This window comes from Merops nubicus, unplaced genomic scaffold, assembly GCF_000691845.1.
Source record: "Merops nubicus isolate BGI_N331 unplaced genomic scaffold, ASM69184v1 scaffold2112, whole genome shotgun sequence".
NCBI lineage: Eukaryota > Metazoa > Chordata > Aves > Coraciiformes > Meropidae > Merops > Merops nubicus.
Window position 1 is genome coordinate 35,432 of NW_008591347.1, and position 23,667 is coordinate 59,098.

Genomic DNA, 23,667 nt, shown 5'->3' on the forward strand with positions numbered 1-23,667 from the left:
CTCTTTCTCATGCAGGTACTTTCTCATGCAGAGGGAGATATTTTCAGATTTGCTATAAAGATTTGTATGAAAACAATTGTGTAGAAGCTCTAATGTGTGTGTGGTTTTATTTTTTTTCTTAGAACCAACTTTTTGGTGTGGTTTTCTTTTTTTGTAAAGAGGGCTTTTAAAGGGGATTTCATATGATTTATGAGTTTGAACAAAATTTACTATACATCTTATCATTAGGAGCATATAATACTACTTTCTGAAGGAAATATTATGTAATAGTGTAAAATCCTTTTTCTTTCATAATTTAAATTTGCTGGGCAAGTTCCAGTATGGTTTTTACTGTAAAATTCAGTTTTTAATGTCATCTGCACTGTGAAACACTGTAAGAAAATGGGTTTGCCAACTTAAATAATTACGTTTAGGGAAAGCTAACTTACTCTGTAGTTCTCATCTAATCATGGCAGGTACCATATATTCCTGCTCCTTTGTCACAGTTTTTATGTTTTTGCTTGGCCTGTCCTTCTGTACACACCTGCCTTGTCTCCTGTTGGGCAGGAGTCAGCCTCCTGGCACTGTAGTTGTGGCACACTTGGTGTGGGACTCAAGAGGCCATCTGTAAGTTCGCTAGATAGCAATGTAACTGGTGCTTGTGTGTGTGTGTATGTGAATACAGAGTTCATGTGCTGTACTGTTTTCTAATGCTTTTCTGTAATTTTGTACAGAAATGAATGTTAAGATTTTCAGCCATCATTTGCTTTATGGATGAAACCAAATTATTTTTTAAAATTATGACATATTTGAAACACACATAACTAATTGCATTCTAGAAACCATGTGTAATTACATGAACTCTCCTTAGTTGATTGTGTGTAGATTTTGTTAAGTTATGTCCTATCATGGAATGTTTGTCATTATAAGTAATATTAGAAAGGTGGTTATGCAGTTTGGAGTCTTCTAGAATTTAACAGGTGGCAGTATTATGACTTTTAGAAAATAGTTATTATTAATTAGTTGTCTGGCTGGCTGACATTTTCTATATGTGTTTGTCTTTTTTTTTGTACTGTGGGATATTTAATTTGCTTTGTAATTTTTCTTTGTAGCATAAATATCTAGTAAATACTGATTAGACTTCTAAGTATGTTATAGAATTTCTGATGACAAATGAAAGGCAATAAACACTTGTTTCATCTTTGTATGAATAGGTTGATATGAACTTCATGAGGAAAATTCCTTCGGGAGCAGAAGCATCAAATGTGTTAGTGGGAGAAGTAGATTTTTTAGAAAGACCTATTATTGCTTTTGTGAGGCTCTCCCCTGCTGTGCTTCTCTCAGGTCTCACAGAGGTTCCGGTTCCTACACGGTAAATAAATGCCTGGAAAGTTTGGCTTTACTTATACAGTAAGATAATGATATTTAAGATGTCAGATAGTTGTAAATATTTATTTGAAGATTATTATGCTTCTGTTCACTGCAATGCAGTGTGATAGTGGGAAGAGTCCACTAAGTCTGAAAGTCTGTCTAATCTGAAGCTCTGCTCTTTGTATACAAATATTCTGTATAAGAACCTAGGTGGTGGAAGAACCTATGTTTTTTTACTCTATGCCCAAACCCACATGATTGACACTGAGGTAGCCAGTCTGCAGGTAATACATTTCAGCTGCAAGATGATGCGCAGCCTGGAGCACCCACCCCCTAAGATCATGAGTCTCACAAGTATACTGTGGATATATTTACCAAATGTCAAAATGCAGGTCCCATGCTGAGGTAGCAGGTCATTTCATCAGTCATCTGGAGAACACTTAATTTTCTGTGCACGTGGATATCTTGGGCTGTTCTGTGGTGTTTGGTATAAATTTGTACATTTACGTTTTTTGGTGTGCTTTTTTAATGTTTGAAAATTATCAAAGTGCTTGTTTATCTTTATAATTTTCAGTTTATACACCCTAATGAAAGGCAAAAATAATCTTGGCAGTGTTATAAACAGATGTGAGAATTTTCAGAGGTTAGTTTACATTAGTGCTCATATGTCTTGGGAAAATCTAATTTTTTTTGCATACAGATCATTGTATTCATGTAGCTAAAATTATTGCATAATAATTTTTTCAGAATGGTTGTAGATTTACAGGTATAGAATAGTGTCCTTGATTCTGAAGACATAATCTCAGTTTCTGTTAAGGTAGTCAGTTTGCAAAGGAAAAATAACATGTAACTATATGTATTGTGAGATGAAAGAAGGCACTACTTTTTTCAAATATGTAGTGTTTAGGAACTTCATTTTAGTCAAATCTAGAAGAAACTTGTGAAGAATAACTACTGAGATTAACTCTTTGGTTCATATCCTTTTGAATTTATAAGATATTAGTCCTGTTCAAGTGTGTTTTTTTTTTTTTTTTTTTTTTAAAAAGTGTGATAACTGTTACTGTGATTGGAAATAGAGACTGTTAACGTGTGCTGTGACCCACTGGATTCTGTTTCCAAAATGTCACTGTTATCTTCTTAGGTGTACGAAGTGCAGGTTCCCTTCCTCTCCACTGACACAGGAGCAGGACAGGCCTGTATGAGCATGCCCAGTGTACTGTGTGAAGTCTGCCTGTGGGTGCCCTTCATGGTGCACCCAGCCACGGCCAGTGAGAGGGACTTGCCTCCCACAAAGGGGTGGACGTCAGGGAGGCTGGAACAGGTCATACAGCTCCTAGGCCCTCACTTGAGGGTTCTTTGCTAGTGGGAATGTTGGAAAGGTTTATAATGCAGAGGAAATATTAATTCAGCTCTGTGGATTTCTATTGCGTTTAAGACTTTATAAGAAGTAGAAAAATTAGGCTTAATTAAGAGGATTTTGGACTAATTTTGATTCAGAATTTGAGCTCTTCCCATTAGTGACATCAAGGCGAGTCTTCTCTTAGTTTTGCAGTATTCTCTTAGATCTGAAAAGGTGAGGAGGATATTTTTTTTATTTCACCACTGTATTTTCTTAAAACATGAGTTTGAAAGAACCCTCTGAATATATTCAGATGAGTCAGCTATATTCATCTCAACTGCTTTCTCCACAGATTTTTGTTTTTATTGCTGGGACCAGCAGGAAAAGCTCCACAGTACCATGAAATTGGAAGATCAATAGCAACACTTATGACAGATGATGTGAGTGATCTATTTTAAACACTTGCAGTTAAAGACGTCTACAATAATGTATTTACCAACTGTTTTCAATAAAATGTATTCTGAACGGACAGTTTAAAGGGGGGGGGAAACAAACACCAAAAACAAACAAACAAACAAAACCCCCCACCAAACTGGTTAGATGAGAAACTGAAAACATTTATTTCTTGTGTCTGTGAATGGTAAACTAACTTGTATGTCTTGAAGAAATCCTAAGTGTATTTCTGAAAAACAATGGATTTAATTTGTACATTAAATTAGGAAATAGAAATATCAAGTAAAACTGCATCAGAGATGAATCACTGTATGTTGAGAAGGGAACAGCAAACTGTGTAAGTGTTCAGGACATTAAGTTCTAGAATGCATGCAACTGAGTCATCACAGATATTTTTTTCTTTAAAGCAGGGTCAAATACGTAAAATTAGACTTTTACTAGGCATTTGAAGTCTCATGCTTAGAGCTCTGGTGGACGATTTTTAAGAGCACAAGGGAATTGGGACTTAAGGATTTTTTATCTTACTGAGCAAAATTAGGATTTTTTAATTCTGACTTGAGCGCCACCTACTGAATTGTTGATAATTATTAGGGTTATCTGTCAGAAATGCAAATACTTCATTACTCTAGAACAATTTAAAGTTTAGAAATATAAAACAAATTGGTCATTTTACAACTGGGGAACTAGTCTATGAATACAGCATTTAGTTCAGTGTGAGAACTGAATATTAAAAGCTTTAGTTACAGTTTCTAATTTTTTTTAGGCAGGCTGACTTTTAGGAATGCTGTAGATCACTGAAGTAGAAAAATATACATTATTCAGTGGTCTCAAAAGAGACTTAAAAGATCTGATTTACAATTAGAAGACTTAATGCTCACGTTTTTGGAGACAGGCAGTTCAGGTTTCAAACGTGCAAAAGCAATTTAGGATAATCTTTTGCAAACAGGGTTTTTTTTTTAATAAGAAAAATAGCATTTTTTTTCCTCTCTATTAAATGCCTCTTGGGATTCAGGGATTTCTGTGTGGGTGTTTTCTGTGTCTCAGTTTTTTTTAAAATAAGAATTGTTTGTCAATTCAAAATCTGTATTGTGGTCTGTAAAACAATGTAAGGTTTTCTGTGAGTAGGAGGATTGCTTTCATGTGCTTCTTAAGAAGTCTTTTGAAATTAATTAAGATAGAGATATAAAAGTGAAGTTCTTAATAAAAACTTGTGGGAAGCAATAAACCCCAAAAGTTTAAAGGTTATTTAAAGTATTTTTGTCCTGATTTAGTATAGTGTGTGTGTGTGTGTATATGTATGTATAGATATATACATATAGGGAGAGTATAGTACTATGTTTAACATCACATATATAGTGTGTGCATATATATATAGAATATAGTACTGTATTTAGTATAGTGTATATATATATGTGCCACAGCATAGTTTCACGATGGCTGTAGGGCAGAATTATTTGGGCAATACTACATGAGCTTGATTTACTGAATATTAAAGATAAGCTTTTTAATTCATTTTAGAAATGAACCAATATTTGTCTTGAATTTGAAGATATAACTTACTTATTTTATGTGTGCATACAGGTAGTCCTTTATGCAGAAGTATGCAAGTAAAGTAAATGCCTAAATTTTGAGGACCTTGAAAAAATTTTCTATGCCTTGTTAAATATAATGAAGTATTCCTTGTAATCACTTCTTTTTTAAAAAAAAAAAAAAAGGAATGTTGGGTTCTTTCTTCTTGTAGGTTTTCCATGATGTTGCCTATAAAGCAAAAGACCGAAATGATTTGTTATCAGGAATCGATGAATTTTTAGACCAAGTGACAGTCTTGCCTCCAGGAGAATGGGATCCATCGATACGAATTGAGCCACCAAAAAGCGTTCCTTCCCAGGTAAAAGGGGGGAAAAAAGTCCAGTAGAGAGCTCTGGTAATTTTTACTTTGAAAATGCCATTTCCAAATGCAAGTAAATAGTGTACTGAGTATAGATTTTAATAAAGCCTCAGGAAAGCCCCCACATCCATTTGCAGCAAAAAGTGGTTTGTCCATTTAAACCAGGTTAATCAGTTTTCTACTGTTCTTTTAAGTAAATTGTGTTTACTATATTTCCTTTTGTAGTATTAAAAAGAGTTCATGTGAGAGCTTACAGAATTGGTCTGAAGTTGTACTTAGGTTCCTATAAATTCTATTGTAAAGCTAACAATGATTAGCAAGTTTATTTTAATTCTTAAAGATTTGTCACTTGCATGCAACATTGATTGCAATATTTTTGTTCACATATAATGTTCACACGAGTGTTCATGAATGACATTGTTCAATTGTGATCTAAGCTTAGAATGAGTGCTGGGGGGAAGCCGGACCTTAGAGAGACTCTGATTTCTTCCCTTTCTCCTACTTGGCAACTGAGGAATTCCTGCCATCATGTTCAAAAGTCAGGGGAGAGACCAGTGGTTTTGATTCAGAAGGTTGACATTGGTGTCAAATCCAGTGGTGGTTTCCGGGAGTGGCTGGAGTGGAAGGTGTGACTGCAGTGCAGTTTATTCATGAGTAGCCTGGGGCTACTACTTAACACCTTTTCAAAATAAGCAGGGCTTGGGGCTTTTTGGAAGACAAATTAGGCTGAGAAATTTATGAGGAGCTGATGAACAGCTTGCTCAATTAGGGGAGTGACTTGTCATTTGTGCTGGAATGACTTCTTATTTGTAATTCAGCTAACTACTGTGTGTGTCACAAAGTGAGGTCAGGTTTTGTTAGACACTGGAGGCTTCTGCTCTGGAAATGATTGAGAGGGTGAAAAAAAAGAATCCTAGGCCTCATAGTTGAGCCTCTACTCTGTCTTGAAAAGGTAGGCTTTGTTTCTTCGAGTCTCAGGGACATTGTGTGTAGAAAGAGAGAAGATTAATTCTGTTGTGCAAGGTGCTAATAAGATCTTTTTGACAGTGTTGTCTATTTGTCTGTGGTTAACAGAAGATGAATGTGGCAAATGGAGGACTGCTGATAAGCTGGGAACATGAAAAAGCTTTGGAAGGCATAGAGTCTGTGCATACTGCCTTTTGAATTATACTTTTTAGTGTAAAGGCAGTCCTGAAGTATGATGATACATATTTTTTTTTTTTTTCCTTAATTTTTTTCGATAGGAGAAAAGGAAGGTACCTAAATTTCCAAATGGTTCTACTCCTACAGGAGAGACTCTCAAAGAAGAAGGCCATCATGCTGGACCTGAACTTCAGAGAACTGGAAGGTGTGTTCACTTCCCTAAATACTAGCTACCATAAAGAAATAAAAGTGATAAATATTGATGGTTTTTAGTGATGACATTAGAACATAAAAATTGTGGTATAAGTGTTACAGTGCATCCTTTTTCCTTTTCAAGTGTTGGATTCTTGCCTATAAATGCTAATCTGCTTAAAGCATGTTCAAGTCTCTGGCAATGTTTCTCAACACATTTGAGAAGGATATCATATAAGATGCTGCCTCATTTAACTAACTGATTTTTATGAGTTGAGTTTTAATTTTTAATTGCCAAGAGCATGCATTATCAGAATTATAGCAGGGATATATAATTTTCAGTATTGGGCTAGGTACTAAAAATTTCCCTTAATGCAAATGTGTTTTCTAAAACATATATGAAATGGAAAAACAAGGAATACCAAGTGGGAAAAGAGTGCTTTGGTATTGCTTAGATTTCAGGTTTGGTTACGTTTCTTTTAGATCTAAGGTAAAATTGAAGGAATTTCTTTCAGCTGAATTGCATTGTTGTTATTTGTTCTGAAATACTGCCAAAAAAGTCCCCAACACTGGAAATACATGGTTAAGATTAAACCTTAACACCTCATGAGAGGGTAGAGCTTGAATCAGCTGAGAAAAATCTGAAAAAGATGTTTCATGTTGTTATCCCCAAAATAATAAACTTCCAAACAAAATGCCCCTTTCCCATACCTTTGCAAGAAGGACTTTACAACATTTGTGTTTGTTTCTATGATTTTGACTTTTACACTTTTTGCCTTTTTGCAGACAATATGTGAAGCTGAGTTCATTTCTGTCCACAGAATTGTCTGTAGATGAGACAATTTTTTGTAGATTCAGATTATATCTAGCATTTTAGAGTCCTGAATTTTTTTTTTTTTTTTTTGAAATGGCCAAATCTTTTTAATTTCTTGCTAATTACCCAGTTGCACTGACTTATATATGTTTGGGCTTTTTTTTCCGCTTGTAGAATATCTCTGTACTCCAGGTGAAAACACTGTTAAAAATGATAGACCTAAGTTTATTTATGGACCTAACCATAGGGATGTAGAGATGCTGAATAAAAAAGCTACAATAACTTACTGGAGTAGTAATTAGTAATATTCAAATGTATCAGTGCAGTGGTCATGGCTGAGGTGTAGCATGTTTCTTCTGTTCCTTGTTTTGGATATCGTAAGACAAATTTGACTCAAAATATTATTTAGGTAAAATCGTTTGCAAAGATATTTTTTCAGTATCTAGCCCATATAAAGAAATACCTAGCCAGCTTTTAAAACTGTGGATAACCTGCTTTACTGTACTGGATTGGAATAGAATAAGATTCTCATTTACATTTTAAACTGTTATGCTTTTATCTACATTGTGAAGTAGCTAATTTGTGCTGGCAGTAGGCACTGGCAGTCATGTGTAGCCCATAGTATTGAACTAGCTAGAATCCTTTAGTGTACAGTTTGACGAGTTTCATCTCACCTATTTAGGCTTTTTGGTGGTTTGATACTTGACATCCAAAGGAAAGCACCTTTTTTCTTGAGTGACTTCAAGGATGCATTAAGCCTGCAGTGCCTGGCCTCGATTCTTTTCCTATACTGTGCCTGTATGTCTCCTGTAATCACTTTTGGAGGGCTCCTGGGAGAAGCTACACAAGGCAGAATAGTGAGTACAAAGAATGGTAGTGGCCAGGCTTTTAGACCTTCAGAGGCAAGTCACTGTGTGCATTTGTCTCATTTATTTATACTTGTATTTGAAGCATTTACCCACAGCACTTGGTTAGCCTGCCCCAAAGCAGATCTTCCCCAAAAGGTAATTGCTGTGGAAAATGTGGGGAACCCATGTGAGCAGGAGAAGATGCACAGTGGAGGTAAAAAATGTTTATCCTGCCTTATTGGATGAATGGCTTCATGAACTGAGAAAAGGCTTGCATTGCCTTCTTTTTGGCTATTTAAAAATAATGAATAGCAGTGAAGGTGCACCATCCCACTAGGCCTACTTTAGGCAAAGTCAGAGACTCAAGGTGGATAGCCAAGAACACGTCCCGGCCTTGAGCAGTAGGCCTACGAGGATGATACTGCCTGCAGTGATAGGTAGCAGTCCATTGTGTGTTGAAGTAATGGATAAGACATGTCTCTGCTTCCACTAATGGTACGTTGGTAATATCCTAAGGTTTATGAGCAGAAAATACTCTTTGTTGTAAACAACTTGAATATAAAACCATAAAAAAAATTTTATAGTTTCATATTGGGCAGCAGATAATGCCAGCCCCTTTTATCCAAAATATGTCTGCACTTCCAGTTTTGAAGGAGGGAATACTTAACATCAGCAATGTTAATAACTTCATGTTTGTGTTGATTGGCTTGTGAGTAAAACAGTTTGAAGTGTATTTTCTGGTTTTTAAATCTATCCCAAAGAAACAAGCTCTGTGCTTTGGGGGAGGGAATGACATATTCAGACATGTCCTTTGCAAATGTTAATATTCTGGTAAAGGCTGTGATGCTACAAAATCCTTCTTGATACTTAGATCAAGATTTTAAGCTTTTACTATATTAAAAATTTTTAACTATTTTATCTCTTTCGAGTAGTACTGTTGACTCCTATTTTTGTTTATTGATGTAACACTTCAAGTTGATAGCAAATACAGAAATGAATGATACTTTTTCGTGCCATGTTTTTGCCATTCTAAATGCAGGAAGGATTATCAAAGTGTTGGTGTAATTTTTGAATGTGCGTCATATAAAATTATGGAAATATGCTCCTTGGAAAGCTTGATTCATAAACACCTTCTTTCTTTTAGCTGTCTGGATTTGTTTGCGGGTTTGTTCCTGCCTTCAGATACTTGGTGTACATCACTGAATATAAAATTTAGTTACTGCACACACATGTTCAAGCACAGTAGCTGACATTGTAAGGTACACAGTTTGTGTTTGAAACCTTCCCTCACATTCCCAGAGGTCATCACCTCCACAGTACTCCTGTCCCTGCCACCCTGATTGAGAGCCCCGAGGTTAATGCATTGACTAACCAAAAGCGTGAATTAAAAGGTCACAGAACAAGAGATGGGGATTATATATGTACTTTTTTTTTTCTAATGTAATGAACAAAAGACTCATGTTTTCATTTTGAATAGCCCCAGTTCAGCAAACCATTTTGTCCAGTTTTAGATGCTTTCCTGAATTGGAGCTTACATTTGCATAAATACTGTTTTCTTAGGCTTGTGTAATTGCAAAGTATCAAATACTTAAATCCCACCAGGAACACTTTAATCTATAATCCAATATTTCTCGTACTTGTAAATGGTGTAGTTAACTGTTTTCAAGGAACTTTAATATAATTTCAGTATCTAAAAAGTTCTGCCCTCTTTTGGAGGTGCGCTTTAACTCCTTTTTTAGCAGAAAAAGTGATAGTAAAATTTAAGTCAAGAACTGAAGTAGATATCTTACTTCAATGAAAAGAAATGCATTACCAGGTGGGACATTGGTTTGCTCTCATCTGCTTTGGTGTCATGTATACATAAACCAGTATTGTTTGGTAATTTCCCCTGCACCTCTACCTGTCAGTTTTTTTCTTTTGTAATGCTTGGTTGGCTGATGCAGGTTTGGTACGGCACACACCGTATCATGTTTTGGTACAGGTATGTTGCAATATATCTACCTACCTATTTTCTTTGCAGACACAGAATTCTTTCCACAAACTACATGTTGAGTAACCTTCTTAAAAAAAAAAAGTAGTAATTGTTAGTAGTTTTTTTTCTTCCAGAGCTAGCAGGACTAGTAACTAGTTCTCATGTTTTTGGATGGCTTGATGTTTCTCAAGAGTGAAGTTTTCAGAATCTTTTTTTGTCCATGGTATTGTTACTGCAAAACTGTGTTTAGTTATTGTTGTCTCAAATGTAAATATTAATTGCAATGTTTTTACATCTTGTCGTGTTTCTAAGTTAATGCATCTTAAAACTATTTATGCAGATGTGATGCAAAAGACTGACCTGAAAGGCATACTTAGAGCAGTGTCTTTTCCCCCAAACAGAGTGCAATAGAGTCTCTCTTTGGAGCCTCATTAACTGGGATTGCCTATTCTCTCTTTGCTGGGCAACCTCTTACTATTTTGGGGAGCACCGGACCAGTTTTAGTATTTGAAAAAATACTATTTAAATTTTGCAGGTAAGTGGTTCTTGAATTATCTTGATGCAATTCCTAACTTTCTAGCCTATTAGAATAGCTGTATTTGAAAGCAGATGTGTGTTTAAAGTAGATATCAGTGAGGAACTTAAATGCAGCAGCAAGAGACTGAGAGATGGATGTGGTTTGGCAAAGCTGTGAGGCACTGGTGAGCCTTAATGAGAAAATCGGCAATTAGAAGTGGCTAGGACTTAAAGAAAAGTTATGTTCTGTATGGAGATGTTGGCTTTGATTCTGCAGTGGTAAACAGGGATTCATCTGCCCTCTAGAAGAAAGCATCTAGCTAGTTCTGGAAAGAACATTCCCGTGAGGCTTCCCAAGCCTAGGCAGTTGCACCCTCAGCCCTAGGAACACCTTGCAGTATTGCTTTGCTTTGGTAGAAGATGAGACAGAAACGTTACTGCTTTATTCGGAACTAAGGATGAGGAAAAGCAGTGAATGCCTGTAGAGCTTGGCCTCATTATCTGTGTGGAAATAGAATAGGGTATAGGTGATTGTTGCCCCAGGTAATAATTTCGTTTCTTTCATCATACAGGGATTATGATCTTTCCTACCTCTCTCTGCGAACTAGCATTGGTCTGTGGACTGCATTTTTATGCATAGTGCTTGTAGCCACAGATGCCAGTAGCCTGGTGTGCTACATCACTCGATTTACTGAGGAAGCATTTGCAGCACTTATATGCATCATATTTATTTATGAGGCATTGGAAAAGCTTTTTCATTTGGGAGAAGTGTATGCCTTCAATATGCACAATGATTTGGATAAACTGACATTATATTCGTAAGTACCAAGTTTCTATCTGTTAGTAAAATACATCGGGGAAATGTTTATAGTATAGAGACATACCAGTTATGAAACTGCAGTGTATGACTCTCTGTGGAAGAGCAGGAGGAATGTTGGGGGCGCTATGGGCATGAGAAACCTCAGAAAAATTCTATTCGGGAAGCTGCAGAATTGTGGTTGAAAGCGGTGAAGGGCTGTGACAAAGCTTGCTTTAACTGCAGCTTTATTAAAGGTCTTAAGTATGATAAGAGATAAATCTCCTTGGTCTCTAGACGATCCTAAGAGATTTAGAGGGGCTGGGGGCAGCTGAACTCGTCTTTTAATAGGTGCTCCAGTGACAGCCCATGACTGCAGGTCCGACACCAGATGCAGGAGCGGCCTGTTGCTGGAGGTCTGGTCACGTTCAAAAGCAGCCGTCGGATGCACAAACAGCATGGTTTACTCACAAGCAACATACAGATTCTATAAGATTGCCTACGATAAATGTACTAAGCAGCAGACTAGCGCTAGAGCTCTAAAATGCAATGACAATTACAATAATAATCTTCCTGGGAAAATACACTCAGTGTAGCTGTGGCCACAGTCTTGCCGAAAGGTGTCCCTTCTGGGGAGGGCCAAGGAGAACAAAACCTGTCAGTCTGTCCCTACGACTCGGTGCCCAATGCTCATCCCACTGTGAAGGACTAAACCACGGAGTGTCTGTCTCAAAGATAACCTTGGATGGAGGACTGCATGTGGCAGAGCTGTGTGACCTGGGCAGAGCCTATCTGGGCCATGGACCATGTTGTCAGGAGCCAAGCACGTGTGTGAGTCAGGGGCTGTCCCAAAAGCCCCGGGCACCCCGCTGGCCTGTCCCCCCCAACCCCAGCTGGGTGGCTAAGACACAGAGACCTTTTGGTGAGACGCTCTAGTGGGACCCTGCATGGGGTACTGCATCCAGCTCTGTAGTCGTCGGCACAGGAAAGACGTGAATGTGTTGGAGCAGGTCTAGTGGAGGGCCACAAAAGTGATCAGAGAGATGGAGCACCTTCACTGTGAGGAAAGGCTGAGAGAAGTGGGGTTTTTCAGCCTGGAGATGAGAAGCTCTAAGGAGACGTCACTGCAGCCATTCAGTACTTAAAGGGGGCCTATAAGAAAGATTTAGACTAGATATAAGGAAGAAATTTTTTACAACAAGGGTGGTGAAATACTGGAACAGGTTTCCCAGAGAGGTGGTAGATGCCCTATAGCTGGAAATATTCAAGATCACGTTGGATAGCGCTCTGAGCAACATGATCCATTTGATGATGTCCCTGCTTACTGCAGGGGGATTGGACTACCTGACCATGAAAGGTCTCTTTGAATCCAAAACATCCTATGATTCTATGGTCCACGGGTCCTGCCAGGAGCTTTCCATGGAGTCACAGCCTCCTTTAGATGTATCCAGCTGTGCTGGTATGAGGTCCTGCACAGGCTGCAGGTGGATATCTGTTCCACTGTGGACTACCATGGGCTGCAGGGGGATATCTTGCCTCATTATGGTCTTTATCATGGGCTGAAGGAAAATCTTTGCTCTGGTTCCTGGAGTACCTCCTCCTTCTTCAATGACCTGGTGTCTGCAGAATTGTCTCTCATATTCTCACTCTTCTCTCCTGTCTGCTGCTGCATGGCACTTTTTATGGGGTTATCACAGAGACACTACCAGGGTTACTGATGGGCTTGGCCTTGGCTAGTGGTGGGCCTGTCTTGGATCTGACTGGCATTGGTGCTGCTGGACATGGAGGAAGCTCCTAGCAGCTTCTCACAGAAGCCAGCCCGATAGTCCCCCTGCCACCAAACCCTTGCCACTCACACCCAGTCCACTACCTTTTGGTGTGCAGCTGTACCACCTCTGCATTACAGGAGCTTGCTTATTTGGTGAAATTAGCATTGAGGACTTTTCATACTATGTGTCTTGACACTTGGTGGCTTTTAGGTTTTGATGATACGGTCAAATTCTGCTTTATCTTTTGCTGCTCGGTGTGGAGTTTCCAAGCTTAAAAATTTTAGGATCCAGTTATTAAAGCAGAGCATGTTTGCTTCTTTTCTAAGTTCCCCATACATTTGTGCTTTGCAAATCTAGTTTCTCTTTGCCCATGCACCTTTACTGCTATTTTCCTTCTATACTTTCACACTACCAGGATGCAGGTTTGCCCTCCCACAGTTCTTTGTTTTCCAATATCTGGATGAATCTCGTAGAAAAAGACTTATTTCTTGCTTGTTATCTATTTGTCCTCTTCTACATATATGTTTACCTGTTAAGCTTAGGTTTTGGTGTACTTGAATACTATCACTTGAAAACGTCCCATTAAATCAATATTCAGTGCCTTGTGGTGTGTTTTTTACTGACATGTACTTCTGTCAACCTGTTTGACAGAAAGGGTTCTGCAGTTCAAGTTTGGAAACCACTGCAATAGGGAGGGGCACTTGCTCTTATTCAAAAAGTTATTAAAAATGCAGAATATGCAGTTGCTTTAAATCTGATCAATTTCTGCATTTATGTCTTGAGTTACCCCAGTACATACTCAAAAAGTCTTAATTCAGGGTGACCAGTTTTGGTCACATGTAGGTCAGGAGGCATACCAAATAAAAGATCAATGGCTCTACCAAAATTTTAGAAGAGAATCAGAAACATCTAGAGGTTAATGACATCTCTGGTTTGAAAAGGAGTTGCTGAAGCTGTCATCTACACCATTTTTTTCAAATGAAATAGTTTCAATCTCTCTTTTTTCTAATGCTGGTGTACAGTAGGACTAATTGAAATTTGGCTTGTTGTGGGATGATATGCTGTATAGAAGTCTAAAAACCTGAGTTTGTACACAATCATAGAAAACTATTTGCACCAAATTAGTCCAACTATGTGGAAATCTTTAGAAATAATGCATTATATGTTAGTATGGGGTTGTTGGAAGGTGGTGTCATTTGCATTTTTATCTGTCTTTTATTCACCATATGTAGAAGTCTGCATATATTATCTACTTCACTGTATTTTTCAGATCTCATTCTATTCAAAAACTACCAGATCAATCATATACTGAAATCAACATCTTGCCTACTTCTAGTTCTTGAAAATACATAGTTGATGCTTTTTTTGTACAATCTTATTAAACCTCCTGAGCAGTTGCTTCTTTGATTCTTCATTTCTGTCACCCCATCTACCCAGTAATAAGAGTTCATGCCATGTAAGAAGTTATCTTGTACTACTTTCATAGAAGGTTGGGCTAAACCAGTTTAAATTCTTCAGGATGTTTTGCATCACTGCAAATTCCTGCATTTTGGAACATATAGTGTAAAAGCATGTAATTTTTTTTTTGTTTGTTTTCCTTTCCTCAGGTGTGTATGTTCTGAGCCTGAGAAACCCAGCAATGAAACTTTGCGGGTGTGGAGGAGTATGAATAGGTCTGTGGAAAACATAGCGTGGAGTAACCTTACAGTTTCTGTGAGTACCTAGAAGCTCTCTGTGGGGGTGTGTATGTATGTATAAAAAAGACATAAAGAGTACCAGTTCTGATAAATACTTTTTTATTTGGTTTCTTACTTGACTTGAGCCTGGACTGTTTTCTTTAAAACTGTATTTTTGAACTCTTTTATTCCTCCCACAATGCTTAAAACAGTCATTGTTGTGATCTGAATGAGTGAGTCCATAACAGTAAGTGCTAATACCATAAATGTCTGCCTGAGGAAGCCTCTTTAATCCTGGTAGGCAGATCAGTCTTTTTTCTGAAGTGAAAAAATAATGTCATGATTTATTATGAATTTATTATTAATATTTATCATATTAATATGGTGAGGGGAATAAACAGGAGATTGCTTCCTTCACTTGCCTGGAAAAGATGAACAAGTATTTCTAAGAATATGTGAAAATGGGAGTCTGCAGTTAAAATGTGGTAGCAAACAAATTTCATTAGTTTGTTAGACATTTATATAAAACCACAACAAAGAAACAACCTAAATATTTGAAGAAAATAATTATTTGGAAAATTGAAGGTTAAAAGAAAAGGGGAAGAACTATTTGAAGGAAGGGGCATGAACGTTACTTCTGAACAGTTCCTTCTGAACTGGATATTTCATAACAATACCTAATTTTGTGGGTAGGTGAAGAGGAAGAAAGTTATCATGTGGAGGTGATACTCCAGGCTTTTAGGAAGAAACATTTTTGTTGATTCATAATTTCCTTGGATGTGATTCAGTTGCCAAAATGCAACTGTCTACAGACATTTTACAGACCCTGGCATCTGGTTTCTGCATCTGCTATAGATTTTGTGTTGTATTTGCTTACTGTGCCTACTTGTGCCATCTTAGGCTGTCCAAAATGGCAGTAGATATCCACTTATGGCCTATACTTGTGGGCAAGCCTAGATTTTCATGCTGAAAGTAGGTGTGCTGCACAACAAAAATACTATGAAAAACCTTGATACTTGAGTTTTTGCTGTAGTGTTTTCTATGTACCACCAATGGCTCCTAGTCTACAGCAATCACTTAAGATGACAATTCAAAATCTTCGGTCTTCCTAGAGAGACAGAACTGATCCAACATTTAGTGTTTCTTATAATCAAAGTAGATTATGAACAGGGAGAATTTTTGTCATAAGCTAAATTTTTGATATATTAACCTGTTTAAAGACTAAGATTTCTACTATTACTAGAAACATTTTTCCTTACATTTGAGTTAATCTCCTTTTGGAAGTCTTTTTTTCCTTTTATTGTATCAGGACAAAACAAAGGCAAGAATAAAGAGTTGGGAGAAACTGAGGAGGTCCTTTTTTATATTCATTAGTTTAAAAGTTCTTGTTGGAAAAGTTCTGCTTTTCCTGGGCTTAGTCCTCAGTCTTTATTTATATTCTCAACTTTGTGATGCATTGAGAAACAGAACAGAAATTATGTGAATACAGTGAAGTTCTTTGTTCTTCTACATATCCCAGAATTCTGGAATCCTGAAATGATCAGTGCTGGTTACTTCTGGAAGAGACAGCACACTCTCTGGGCATTTTGGGATGAGGCAATGAAGGAAGGAAACCCCCCTTTTGGGATTGTGAAAGTTCTCAAATATGTTTTATATCAAAAAGCTACTAAATTAATAAAAGATAGAAATTTAAGGAGTTTTTCTCTTTGCAGGAATGTTTAGAATTTCATGGTGTGTTCCGTGGATCAGCTTGTGGCCATCATGGTCCATATATTCCAGATGTTCTCTTCTGGTCTGTCATATTATTCTTTACAACATTTTTCCTCTCCTCCTTCCTTAAGCAATTCAAGACCAAACGCTATTTCCCAACTAAGGTAATTCGGATTAGAGACTATTGTTATCTTGTGATAAATGGTAGTATAACTTAACAGAGTTGGATTTTCTGTTTTGCCTCAGAACTTTGTATTGAGAGATTTAAGACAGAAGAAGAAATTAAAACCAGAAAAATGACTGAATAATTTAAAAAATGAAGACATCAGGGGAAAGAAATTTGCTGCAGAAAATTCAATGCTTACTCTTTACTTTCCTATAATTACAAGATGTTCTAAACCTGAGAAGACCTAAGCAGTCTGGCTGCCCATATTGATGGGTATTGCCAGGTATTATTTAGAGAGATAACACTGCTGCTGTTTCCTCACCTAGCCAAACAGAACAGTTGATCACATTCTCAGCACTGCTGACTTATGAAGGGTTCTGAGCAGTTCCTCAGGGGATTAATATATAAGAGGCTAATGTAATGATTGTCCTTGGACTGATTTACACAACTTAGTTCTGCTAGCAAAAATAAAGCTGTTAGATTTTCTATAAACATTGTGTTCCTAATAAAGTCACCTCTGATAACCTGAGTCTGTTGCAAATTGTCTCCCTCCAATCTATCAAAAAGCTCAAACATCAAAGAATACTGATTTCAGAACAATTCAGTGATGTTATTGAATTAAGCTACTAGAGACTAGCTGTGATGGCACAGCCTCCTAGTAGGGTTGAGGGGACAGGAAGATAAGAAAGGAGTTACTTAAAACTATTTACTTCTTGCAGTAGGTCACTTTTAAATGAGATAATTGGATGAACAGTTGTACACAATACTTACCTCCTGCAGCTTCATGCTATGTTGTCAGGCAGCTTAAATTTTAAAATAAAAAGAGGAAATAAATATAGTGTTTTGTGGTTTAATATAATATAGACAGACATCACTATTCATAGGAGAGAAAACTATCTGCAACATGCAAGTGAGAGTGATGAAAGCACAAGAATTAACACAAGTCTTTTCTTTACAGGTGCGTTCTACCATCAGTGACTTTGCAGTATTTCTGACCATAGTAATCATGGTTTTGATTGACTACCTTGTAGGAGTACCTTCTCCTAAGCTTCATGTTCCAGAGAAATTTGAAGTAAGAAATAAAACCTTTTAAAAAACTTAACTTTTAAAGCACTTGCAATTTCTTAGACAGTAGAATGATAGAATTGTATAGAAAGGGAAATTTACCTTTTTTAATTTACTGTGTAGTTGATGAAGTAATCTCACTTTCCTGTTTTGGATGTGTGTCTCACGATAGAAGAAACTATGCTTTATACTATAATACCACTAAAAAGGAAGCATTCCCTTCTGCAGATGTGCAAAAGTGAAAAGAATGGAATGGACTTTTAAGTTTTTTTCCCTTATAAATGCTAGATTCCCGTGTAACAGTTAAGTCTTTTGGTCAAAGCCTTTGGGGAAAAAAAATCTAAACACATATTAATAAGAGATTGTTGATCTGTTCATTGCAGCTGTTTGTAGCAATAAGCCCTTCATTTTATCTTAGTAATTTAATTCTTATTGTTGATGTTGTTTCTTTCAGCCCACACGAAAAGACCGAGGATGGTTCATAGATCCTCTGGGAAGCAATCCTTGGTGGACACTCTTGGTGTCTGCTGTCCCTGCTTTACTCTGTACCATTCTTATTTTCATGGATCAGCAAATAACAGCTGTTATTATAAACAGGAAAGAGCATAAGCTGAAGGTAAGTCATTTTCACAAAACTCTAATGTTGTGTAAGTCAGATTTATTTTAAATCAGATTCATTTTGCAAGTCTGTGAAACATTATTAACAACTACTATATAAATGTATATATTTGCTAATAAAGAAAAACATAATTTTGTGGATACTGTCAAGTACTTCACTCTTGTAGTTACCTGTTATTTGCCAGCCAAGTTATAAATGTGGTATCATAATTTTATAAACTTCGTATTTATTTGCTTAATTTTACAGAAAGGCTGTGGTTATCATCTTGATCTTCTTATGGTTGGTGTTATGTTGGGGATATGTTCTATCATGGGCTTACCGTGGTTTGTTGCTGCAACTGTCCTGTCTATAAGTCATGTTAACAGCCTGAAGGTTGAATCTGAATGCTCAGCACCAGGAGAGCAACCAAAGTTTTTGGGAATCCGGGAGCAGCGAGTGACAGGATTGATGATTTTTGTCCTGATGGGACTGTCAGTGTTCATGACCTCTGTGTTAAAGGTAAGTCCATTTTTCCGTGTGTTTTCGTTGTGCTTTTGATTTTGTTACTGTGACCTACCAGTTTGTAATGTTAGAAAGTTTCATTATGTTAAGTAACATATGCCTGGACTCATTCTCAAATTGCTTTTTTAACAACAGGTGTTAGTTGAATAGAAACAATGGGGACAGATGTAGCAAAGTGAAATCTGAGCAAGCTAGAAATGCATTGAGTAGTGAAGAAAGAAACCTTTGTTATTGGTACCTGATTTTCTTGCCAGCTATTTTTTATTTTCTCAAGTCCATATTACCTAAAATAGTTCTTCTGTAGCTCTTGTGTGACCACATAAACAGAGAAAAGGGAGGGTGATAAAGATACGAAGTTACTGCAGCGGAACTCATACCATAGAATAATAGAATGGTTTGCAGTGGAAAGGACCTTTCAAAGTCATGTAGTCCAACCCCCATGCAGTGAGAAGGGGCATCTTTAACTACATCAGGTTGTTCAGAGCCCTGTTCAACTTGACCATGAATGTTTCAGGGTTTGGGCACCTACCATCTCTCTGGGCAACCTGTGTCAGTGTTTCAGCACTTTGTTGTAAAAAATTTCTTCATGGAATCATAGAATGGTTTGGGTTGGAAGGAATCTGAAAGATCATCTCTTTCCAACACCCCTGCCATGAGCAGGGACACCTCCCACAAGACTACATTGTTCAAAACACCATCCAGCCTGGTCATGAACACTTTGAGGGATGGAGCATTCACAGCTTCCTTGGGCAACCTGTTCCAGTGTCTTACTGCCCTCATAGTGAAAAACTTCTTCCTAAATTTTAATCTAATTTTAGCCTCTTCCAGTTTAAAGCCATTAACCCATGTCCTTTCACTATAAGACCTTGTAGAAAGTTCCTTGCCGGCTTTCCTGTAGTCTCCCTTAAGATACTGGAAGGCGGCATTAAGGTCTCCCTGGAGCCTTCTCTTCTCCGTGCTGAACAACCCAACTCTCTCAGCCTGTCCTCATAGGAGATCACTTTTGTGGCCCTCCTCTGGTCCCATTCCAACACGTCCGTGTCCTTCTGCTGGGTGCTCCAGAGCTGGATACAGTACTCCAGGGGGGTCTCATGAGAGTGGAGTAGAAGGGGAGAATCCCCTCCATCGGCCTGCTGGCCATGCTTCCTTTGATGTAGCCCAGGATACAGCTGGCTTTCTGGGCTGTAATTGCACAGTTCTGGCTCATGTGGAGCTTTTCATCAACCAGATCCCCCAAATCTTTCTCCTCAGGACTGGTCTCTTATCCCTGGTCTCCACTTGGACATCAAGCTGTGTACTGCAGATCTTTGTGTCCATTCAACCCGTTCCTTATCCACTGAGTGGTCGGTCCATCAAATCCATGTGTCTCCAATTTAGAGACCAGGATGTCATGCAGGACAGCACTGAACACTTTGCAGAAGTCCAGGCAGATGACATTGGTTGCTCTCTACTTATCCACCAACACCGTAGCTCTACTGTAAAAGGCATAATTTGCCCTTGGTGAAGCCATGTTGCTTGCCACCAATCACCTCCTCTTTTTCCATGTGCCTTAGCAGAGCCTCGAGGAGGATATATAATACAATGTAGCATAAGAGGATGTAATATAATAAAGCAGAAGGAACCACAACCTTTGGTTTAAAAAGGTGATTATCAGTTATGACATTGTTCATTTCTCATTCTTATCTTCATAATATTAAACTTTTTTTGATGTTTAATTTGTCAAGATTATCTTATGTATCATCACAGTGTAATAGATTTTGCAGGTGGTATTGTGGCCTCAGTTTACACTTTGTCTCTTAATTTGTATCCATAGTGCCCTTCTAAAGTCTTTATTGGAATAAAAGCAATAAGTTCAGTTGGCTTTTTGCGCAGATTTTAGTAAAATCCATTTAACTTCTGCTTTGTTGTTTTATATCCAGTAGTTAAAAGAAGAAATTAAAGAGCTGTCTTTTTCTTGCCAACATAGCAGATATGGCCTCAATTGCATAATTGCTAATACCTTTAAAGAACTTGGTACAGCAGCTGCTAATGGCTGTTTTAGCTTAGATAATGGAAGAAGCAAATCTAGGAACACCTAGCTACAGTTTAGTCATTACAGCTGCATATTATAAATTCTTAATAGTTGACCGTTCGTATGTGTTAAGGAATGTAAAAGTCTGAAAAAAAAAAAACAGTACCACTTTCTAAAAATGAGTATTCAGATTTGACAGTCTCTGGTTGAAAAACTAACAAGAGCTCAGCTGTGTAATGCAAATGATCTGAATCAGAATTATTGAAATAAATTTTGGTGTTCAAAAGCAAAGGATAAAGGTGCTTATTCTGAAACTAGACAGCCCATGTTTTAACAAATGAGTCTTGGAAATGAGTAGTTTTTATTCTTTTCATGGAAACAAGGCTAATAGGAATGAAATTATTACTGTTTAGTCTTTATGAAATGTTTTTCAATGTGATTGGCTGTTACTGTTCAAAAGAAGGAAAGAGATCAAAGCCTTGCATCTGTAGGTTGCTGTGCTTTTGTTCCATGTATGGATTTATAATTTAGTGCAGTAGAAGTTAACATAATAAAGTACTAGCATGTCAAATGATAGAGCTTACAGTGAAGACACCATCTTTTTTATGTGTATTTCTGTGTGTGTGTGTGTATATATATGTAGTAATGAGTCCTGAAGATATAGTATTTTTCCACACTGTTTTCTTTAGTAAAGGCTTTTGTTAAGGCTTGATAGTAGCCATTTGTGTTAAGACTGAGAATTGCATCTTGCCTGTCCTTTAGTCTGTTTTATGAATTCAGCAGCAAAGAAAGCTTTGCTTGCTCAATTGTGTAGGCTGCAGGGGTTTGATGCAAGTGCCACGAAGATCTGTGGAGAACTTCATCATCTTAGTAATCTTTAGATTGATCTTTCTGGAGCAAAATTTAACCCTGAATAATTTGCACTACTTCATAGCTCAGTAGGTATGGTGGGGCTTTTCTTTCTTCTGCTCCAGAAATGCAAGATTGGTAATCAAAACTAAAATTTCATATGGCAGTTCCATGAAGTTGATGGCGTCAATTCAGTTTGGATCAGATAGCAACATAAAGCAGCATGCTTAGCATAAATAGCAATATTCAGTGCAGCCTAGAAGGTCAAGTGAATGGGCAGTCAAGGTTGATCTACTTTTTTTAATCCTGGTGATAGGTTTGTTGTCTCTAGACTTTTTTTGCTGCTCAATGATGCGTGTATTTTCTGTATAAAGAGCCACAGCTTTTACAGATGTCACTTAAGTAAAACATAAAACAAAAACCAACTTAATCCATGGCTTTCATTGATATGAACTGTTGTGTTATGTTGATTCCACAAGTAACTTGTATGGGTGTTTTTTTTCCTTCACAGTTTATTCCAATGCCGGTTTTGTATGGTGTCTTTCTTTATATGGGAGTATCTTCATTAAAAGGCATTCAGGTAAAGTGATTTTAATGAACAACTTGCTTTTGTTTAACACGAAAGCAAAAGGAAACTGTAATGTTACTTTGTGAGCAACAAAACAGCCTCCCGCCCCACCCCCTTGAATGTTCAATGACCTTTGTTAGTATTAAATTTGGGATGAACTTATATTTCTGGAGTCGCATAAAAATGTTTATTTCTTTCCAGAGGGGAAGAAAATAATTAACTGAAGGATGATTTTATTTTTCAATGCAGTTTTTTGACCGTATAAAACTGTTTGGAATGCCTGCCAAACATCAGCCTGACCTGATCTATCTACGCTATGTGCCACTCTGGAAGGTCCATATCTTTACAGTGGTTCAGCTCACTTGTCTAGTCCTGTTGTGGGTAATTAAAGCCTCTGCAGCAGCTGTTGTTTTCCCTATGATGGTAAGTTTTCTGATTACTGGTTAATAATTTTCCAAGAGTAAGTTGATCATCCAGGGTCTCTTCAGAACATATTTGTTGTCTTAAGAAAGAAGGGAGTGGGAAAGAAACAAAAGAGTCTGTAGTACAAGTTGTTCACTTTCAAAGCACAGTACTTTGTTTCCTGGAAATGAGCAATCCAGTTGTGAATAACTATTGAAAGTGGAATTTATTTAACTTTGTGATAAGATTAAGCTAATACAACAAAAAAGGGCTTCAGTTGAAGAGTCTGAATGTGCTGAAAGTGTGTGTCCATTTTTGTTCATTTAAAGAGTTTAATTTAAATTATTCCATTTGTGGTTCCCTTAAGGTCCTAGCATTAGTGTTCATTCGCAAGCTCATGGATTTATGTTTCACCAAAAGAGAGCTAAGTTGGCTTGATGATCTTATGCCAGAAAGTAAAAAGAAGAAAGAAGATGACAAAAAGAAAAAAGAGAAAGCAGTAAGTATGAAAAAAATCAAACTAAGTTTGTTGTAAATGTCTAGAAAATATTCAGCAAGACTTAAAAGTGGCTGAACAGATGACCAAATACACATTTTGAAATTCCTTACTAATGAGATTTAATGCTAGAGGAACTGGCATTTAAGTTAAGGAAAAGTCATTTGTTTCAGTGATGCTATTATGAACTATGACTCTTATTTGTGATTAAAATTAGCAAGCAAATTGGAAGGAGGTGGGTTTTAGTGTGAAATGTTGTTTCTTTCAGCAGGTTAGAAGGAGAGAAAGGGGAGATGGAAAAGGTCCAGAGAAGGGCACTGGAGTAGGGATCTTTACCCTGCTTAAATTAATCACACAACTGTTCATCATAACAGGCTCATTTTGCTTGTGTGTGTTTGCAGAGCTGTAGTTAAAATCAGCTGCTAGCTACCAATAATAGGGCTCATGAAACTTCTCCATAAAAGTCTTAACCTAATTGTACACCAGCTAGCTGAATTCCTTACAAAACCTGTAACACCCTCTTT

At 37.3% G+C, this 23,667-nt stretch overlaps 1 protein-coding gene across 1 annotated transcript in view; it reads left to right on the forward strand.

Moving 5' to 3' along the window:
• SLC4A7 (solute carrier family 4, sodium bicarbonate cotransporter, member 7) overlaps nt 1-23,667 on the forward strand; it is a 56,295-nt gene that overhangs the window by 27,196 nt on the left and 5,432 nt on the right. The window contains exons 10-25 of the mRNA XM_008950217.1: nt 547-606; nt 1,194-1,351; nt 3,042-3,129; nt 4,884-5,030; nt 6,275-6,378; nt 7,862-8,036; nt 10,401-10,534; nt 11,088-11,333; nt 14,688-14,793; nt 16,469-16,630; nt 17,591-17,704; nt 18,152-18,313; nt 18,563-18,814; nt 22,189-22,257; nt 22,495-22,668; nt 23,015-23,146. Coding sequence (XP_008948465.1) covers nt 547-606; nt 1,194-1,351; nt 3,042-3,129; nt 4,884-5,030; nt 6,275-6,378; nt 7,862-8,036; nt 10,401-10,534; nt 11,088-11,333; nt 14,688-14,793; nt 16,469-16,630; nt 17,591-17,704; nt 18,152-18,313; nt 18,563-18,814; nt 22,189-22,257; nt 22,495-22,668; nt 23,015-23,146 — 2,283 coding nt within the window. The remainder of the gene's footprint in view (nt 1-546; nt 607-1,193; nt 1,352-3,041; nt 3,130-4,883; nt 5,031-6,274; nt 6,379-7,861; nt 8,037-10,400; nt 10,535-11,087; nt 11,334-14,687; nt 14,794-16,468; nt 16,631-17,590; nt 17,705-18,151; nt 18,314-18,562; nt 18,815-22,188; nt 22,258-22,494; nt 22,669-23,014; nt 23,147-23,667) is intronic.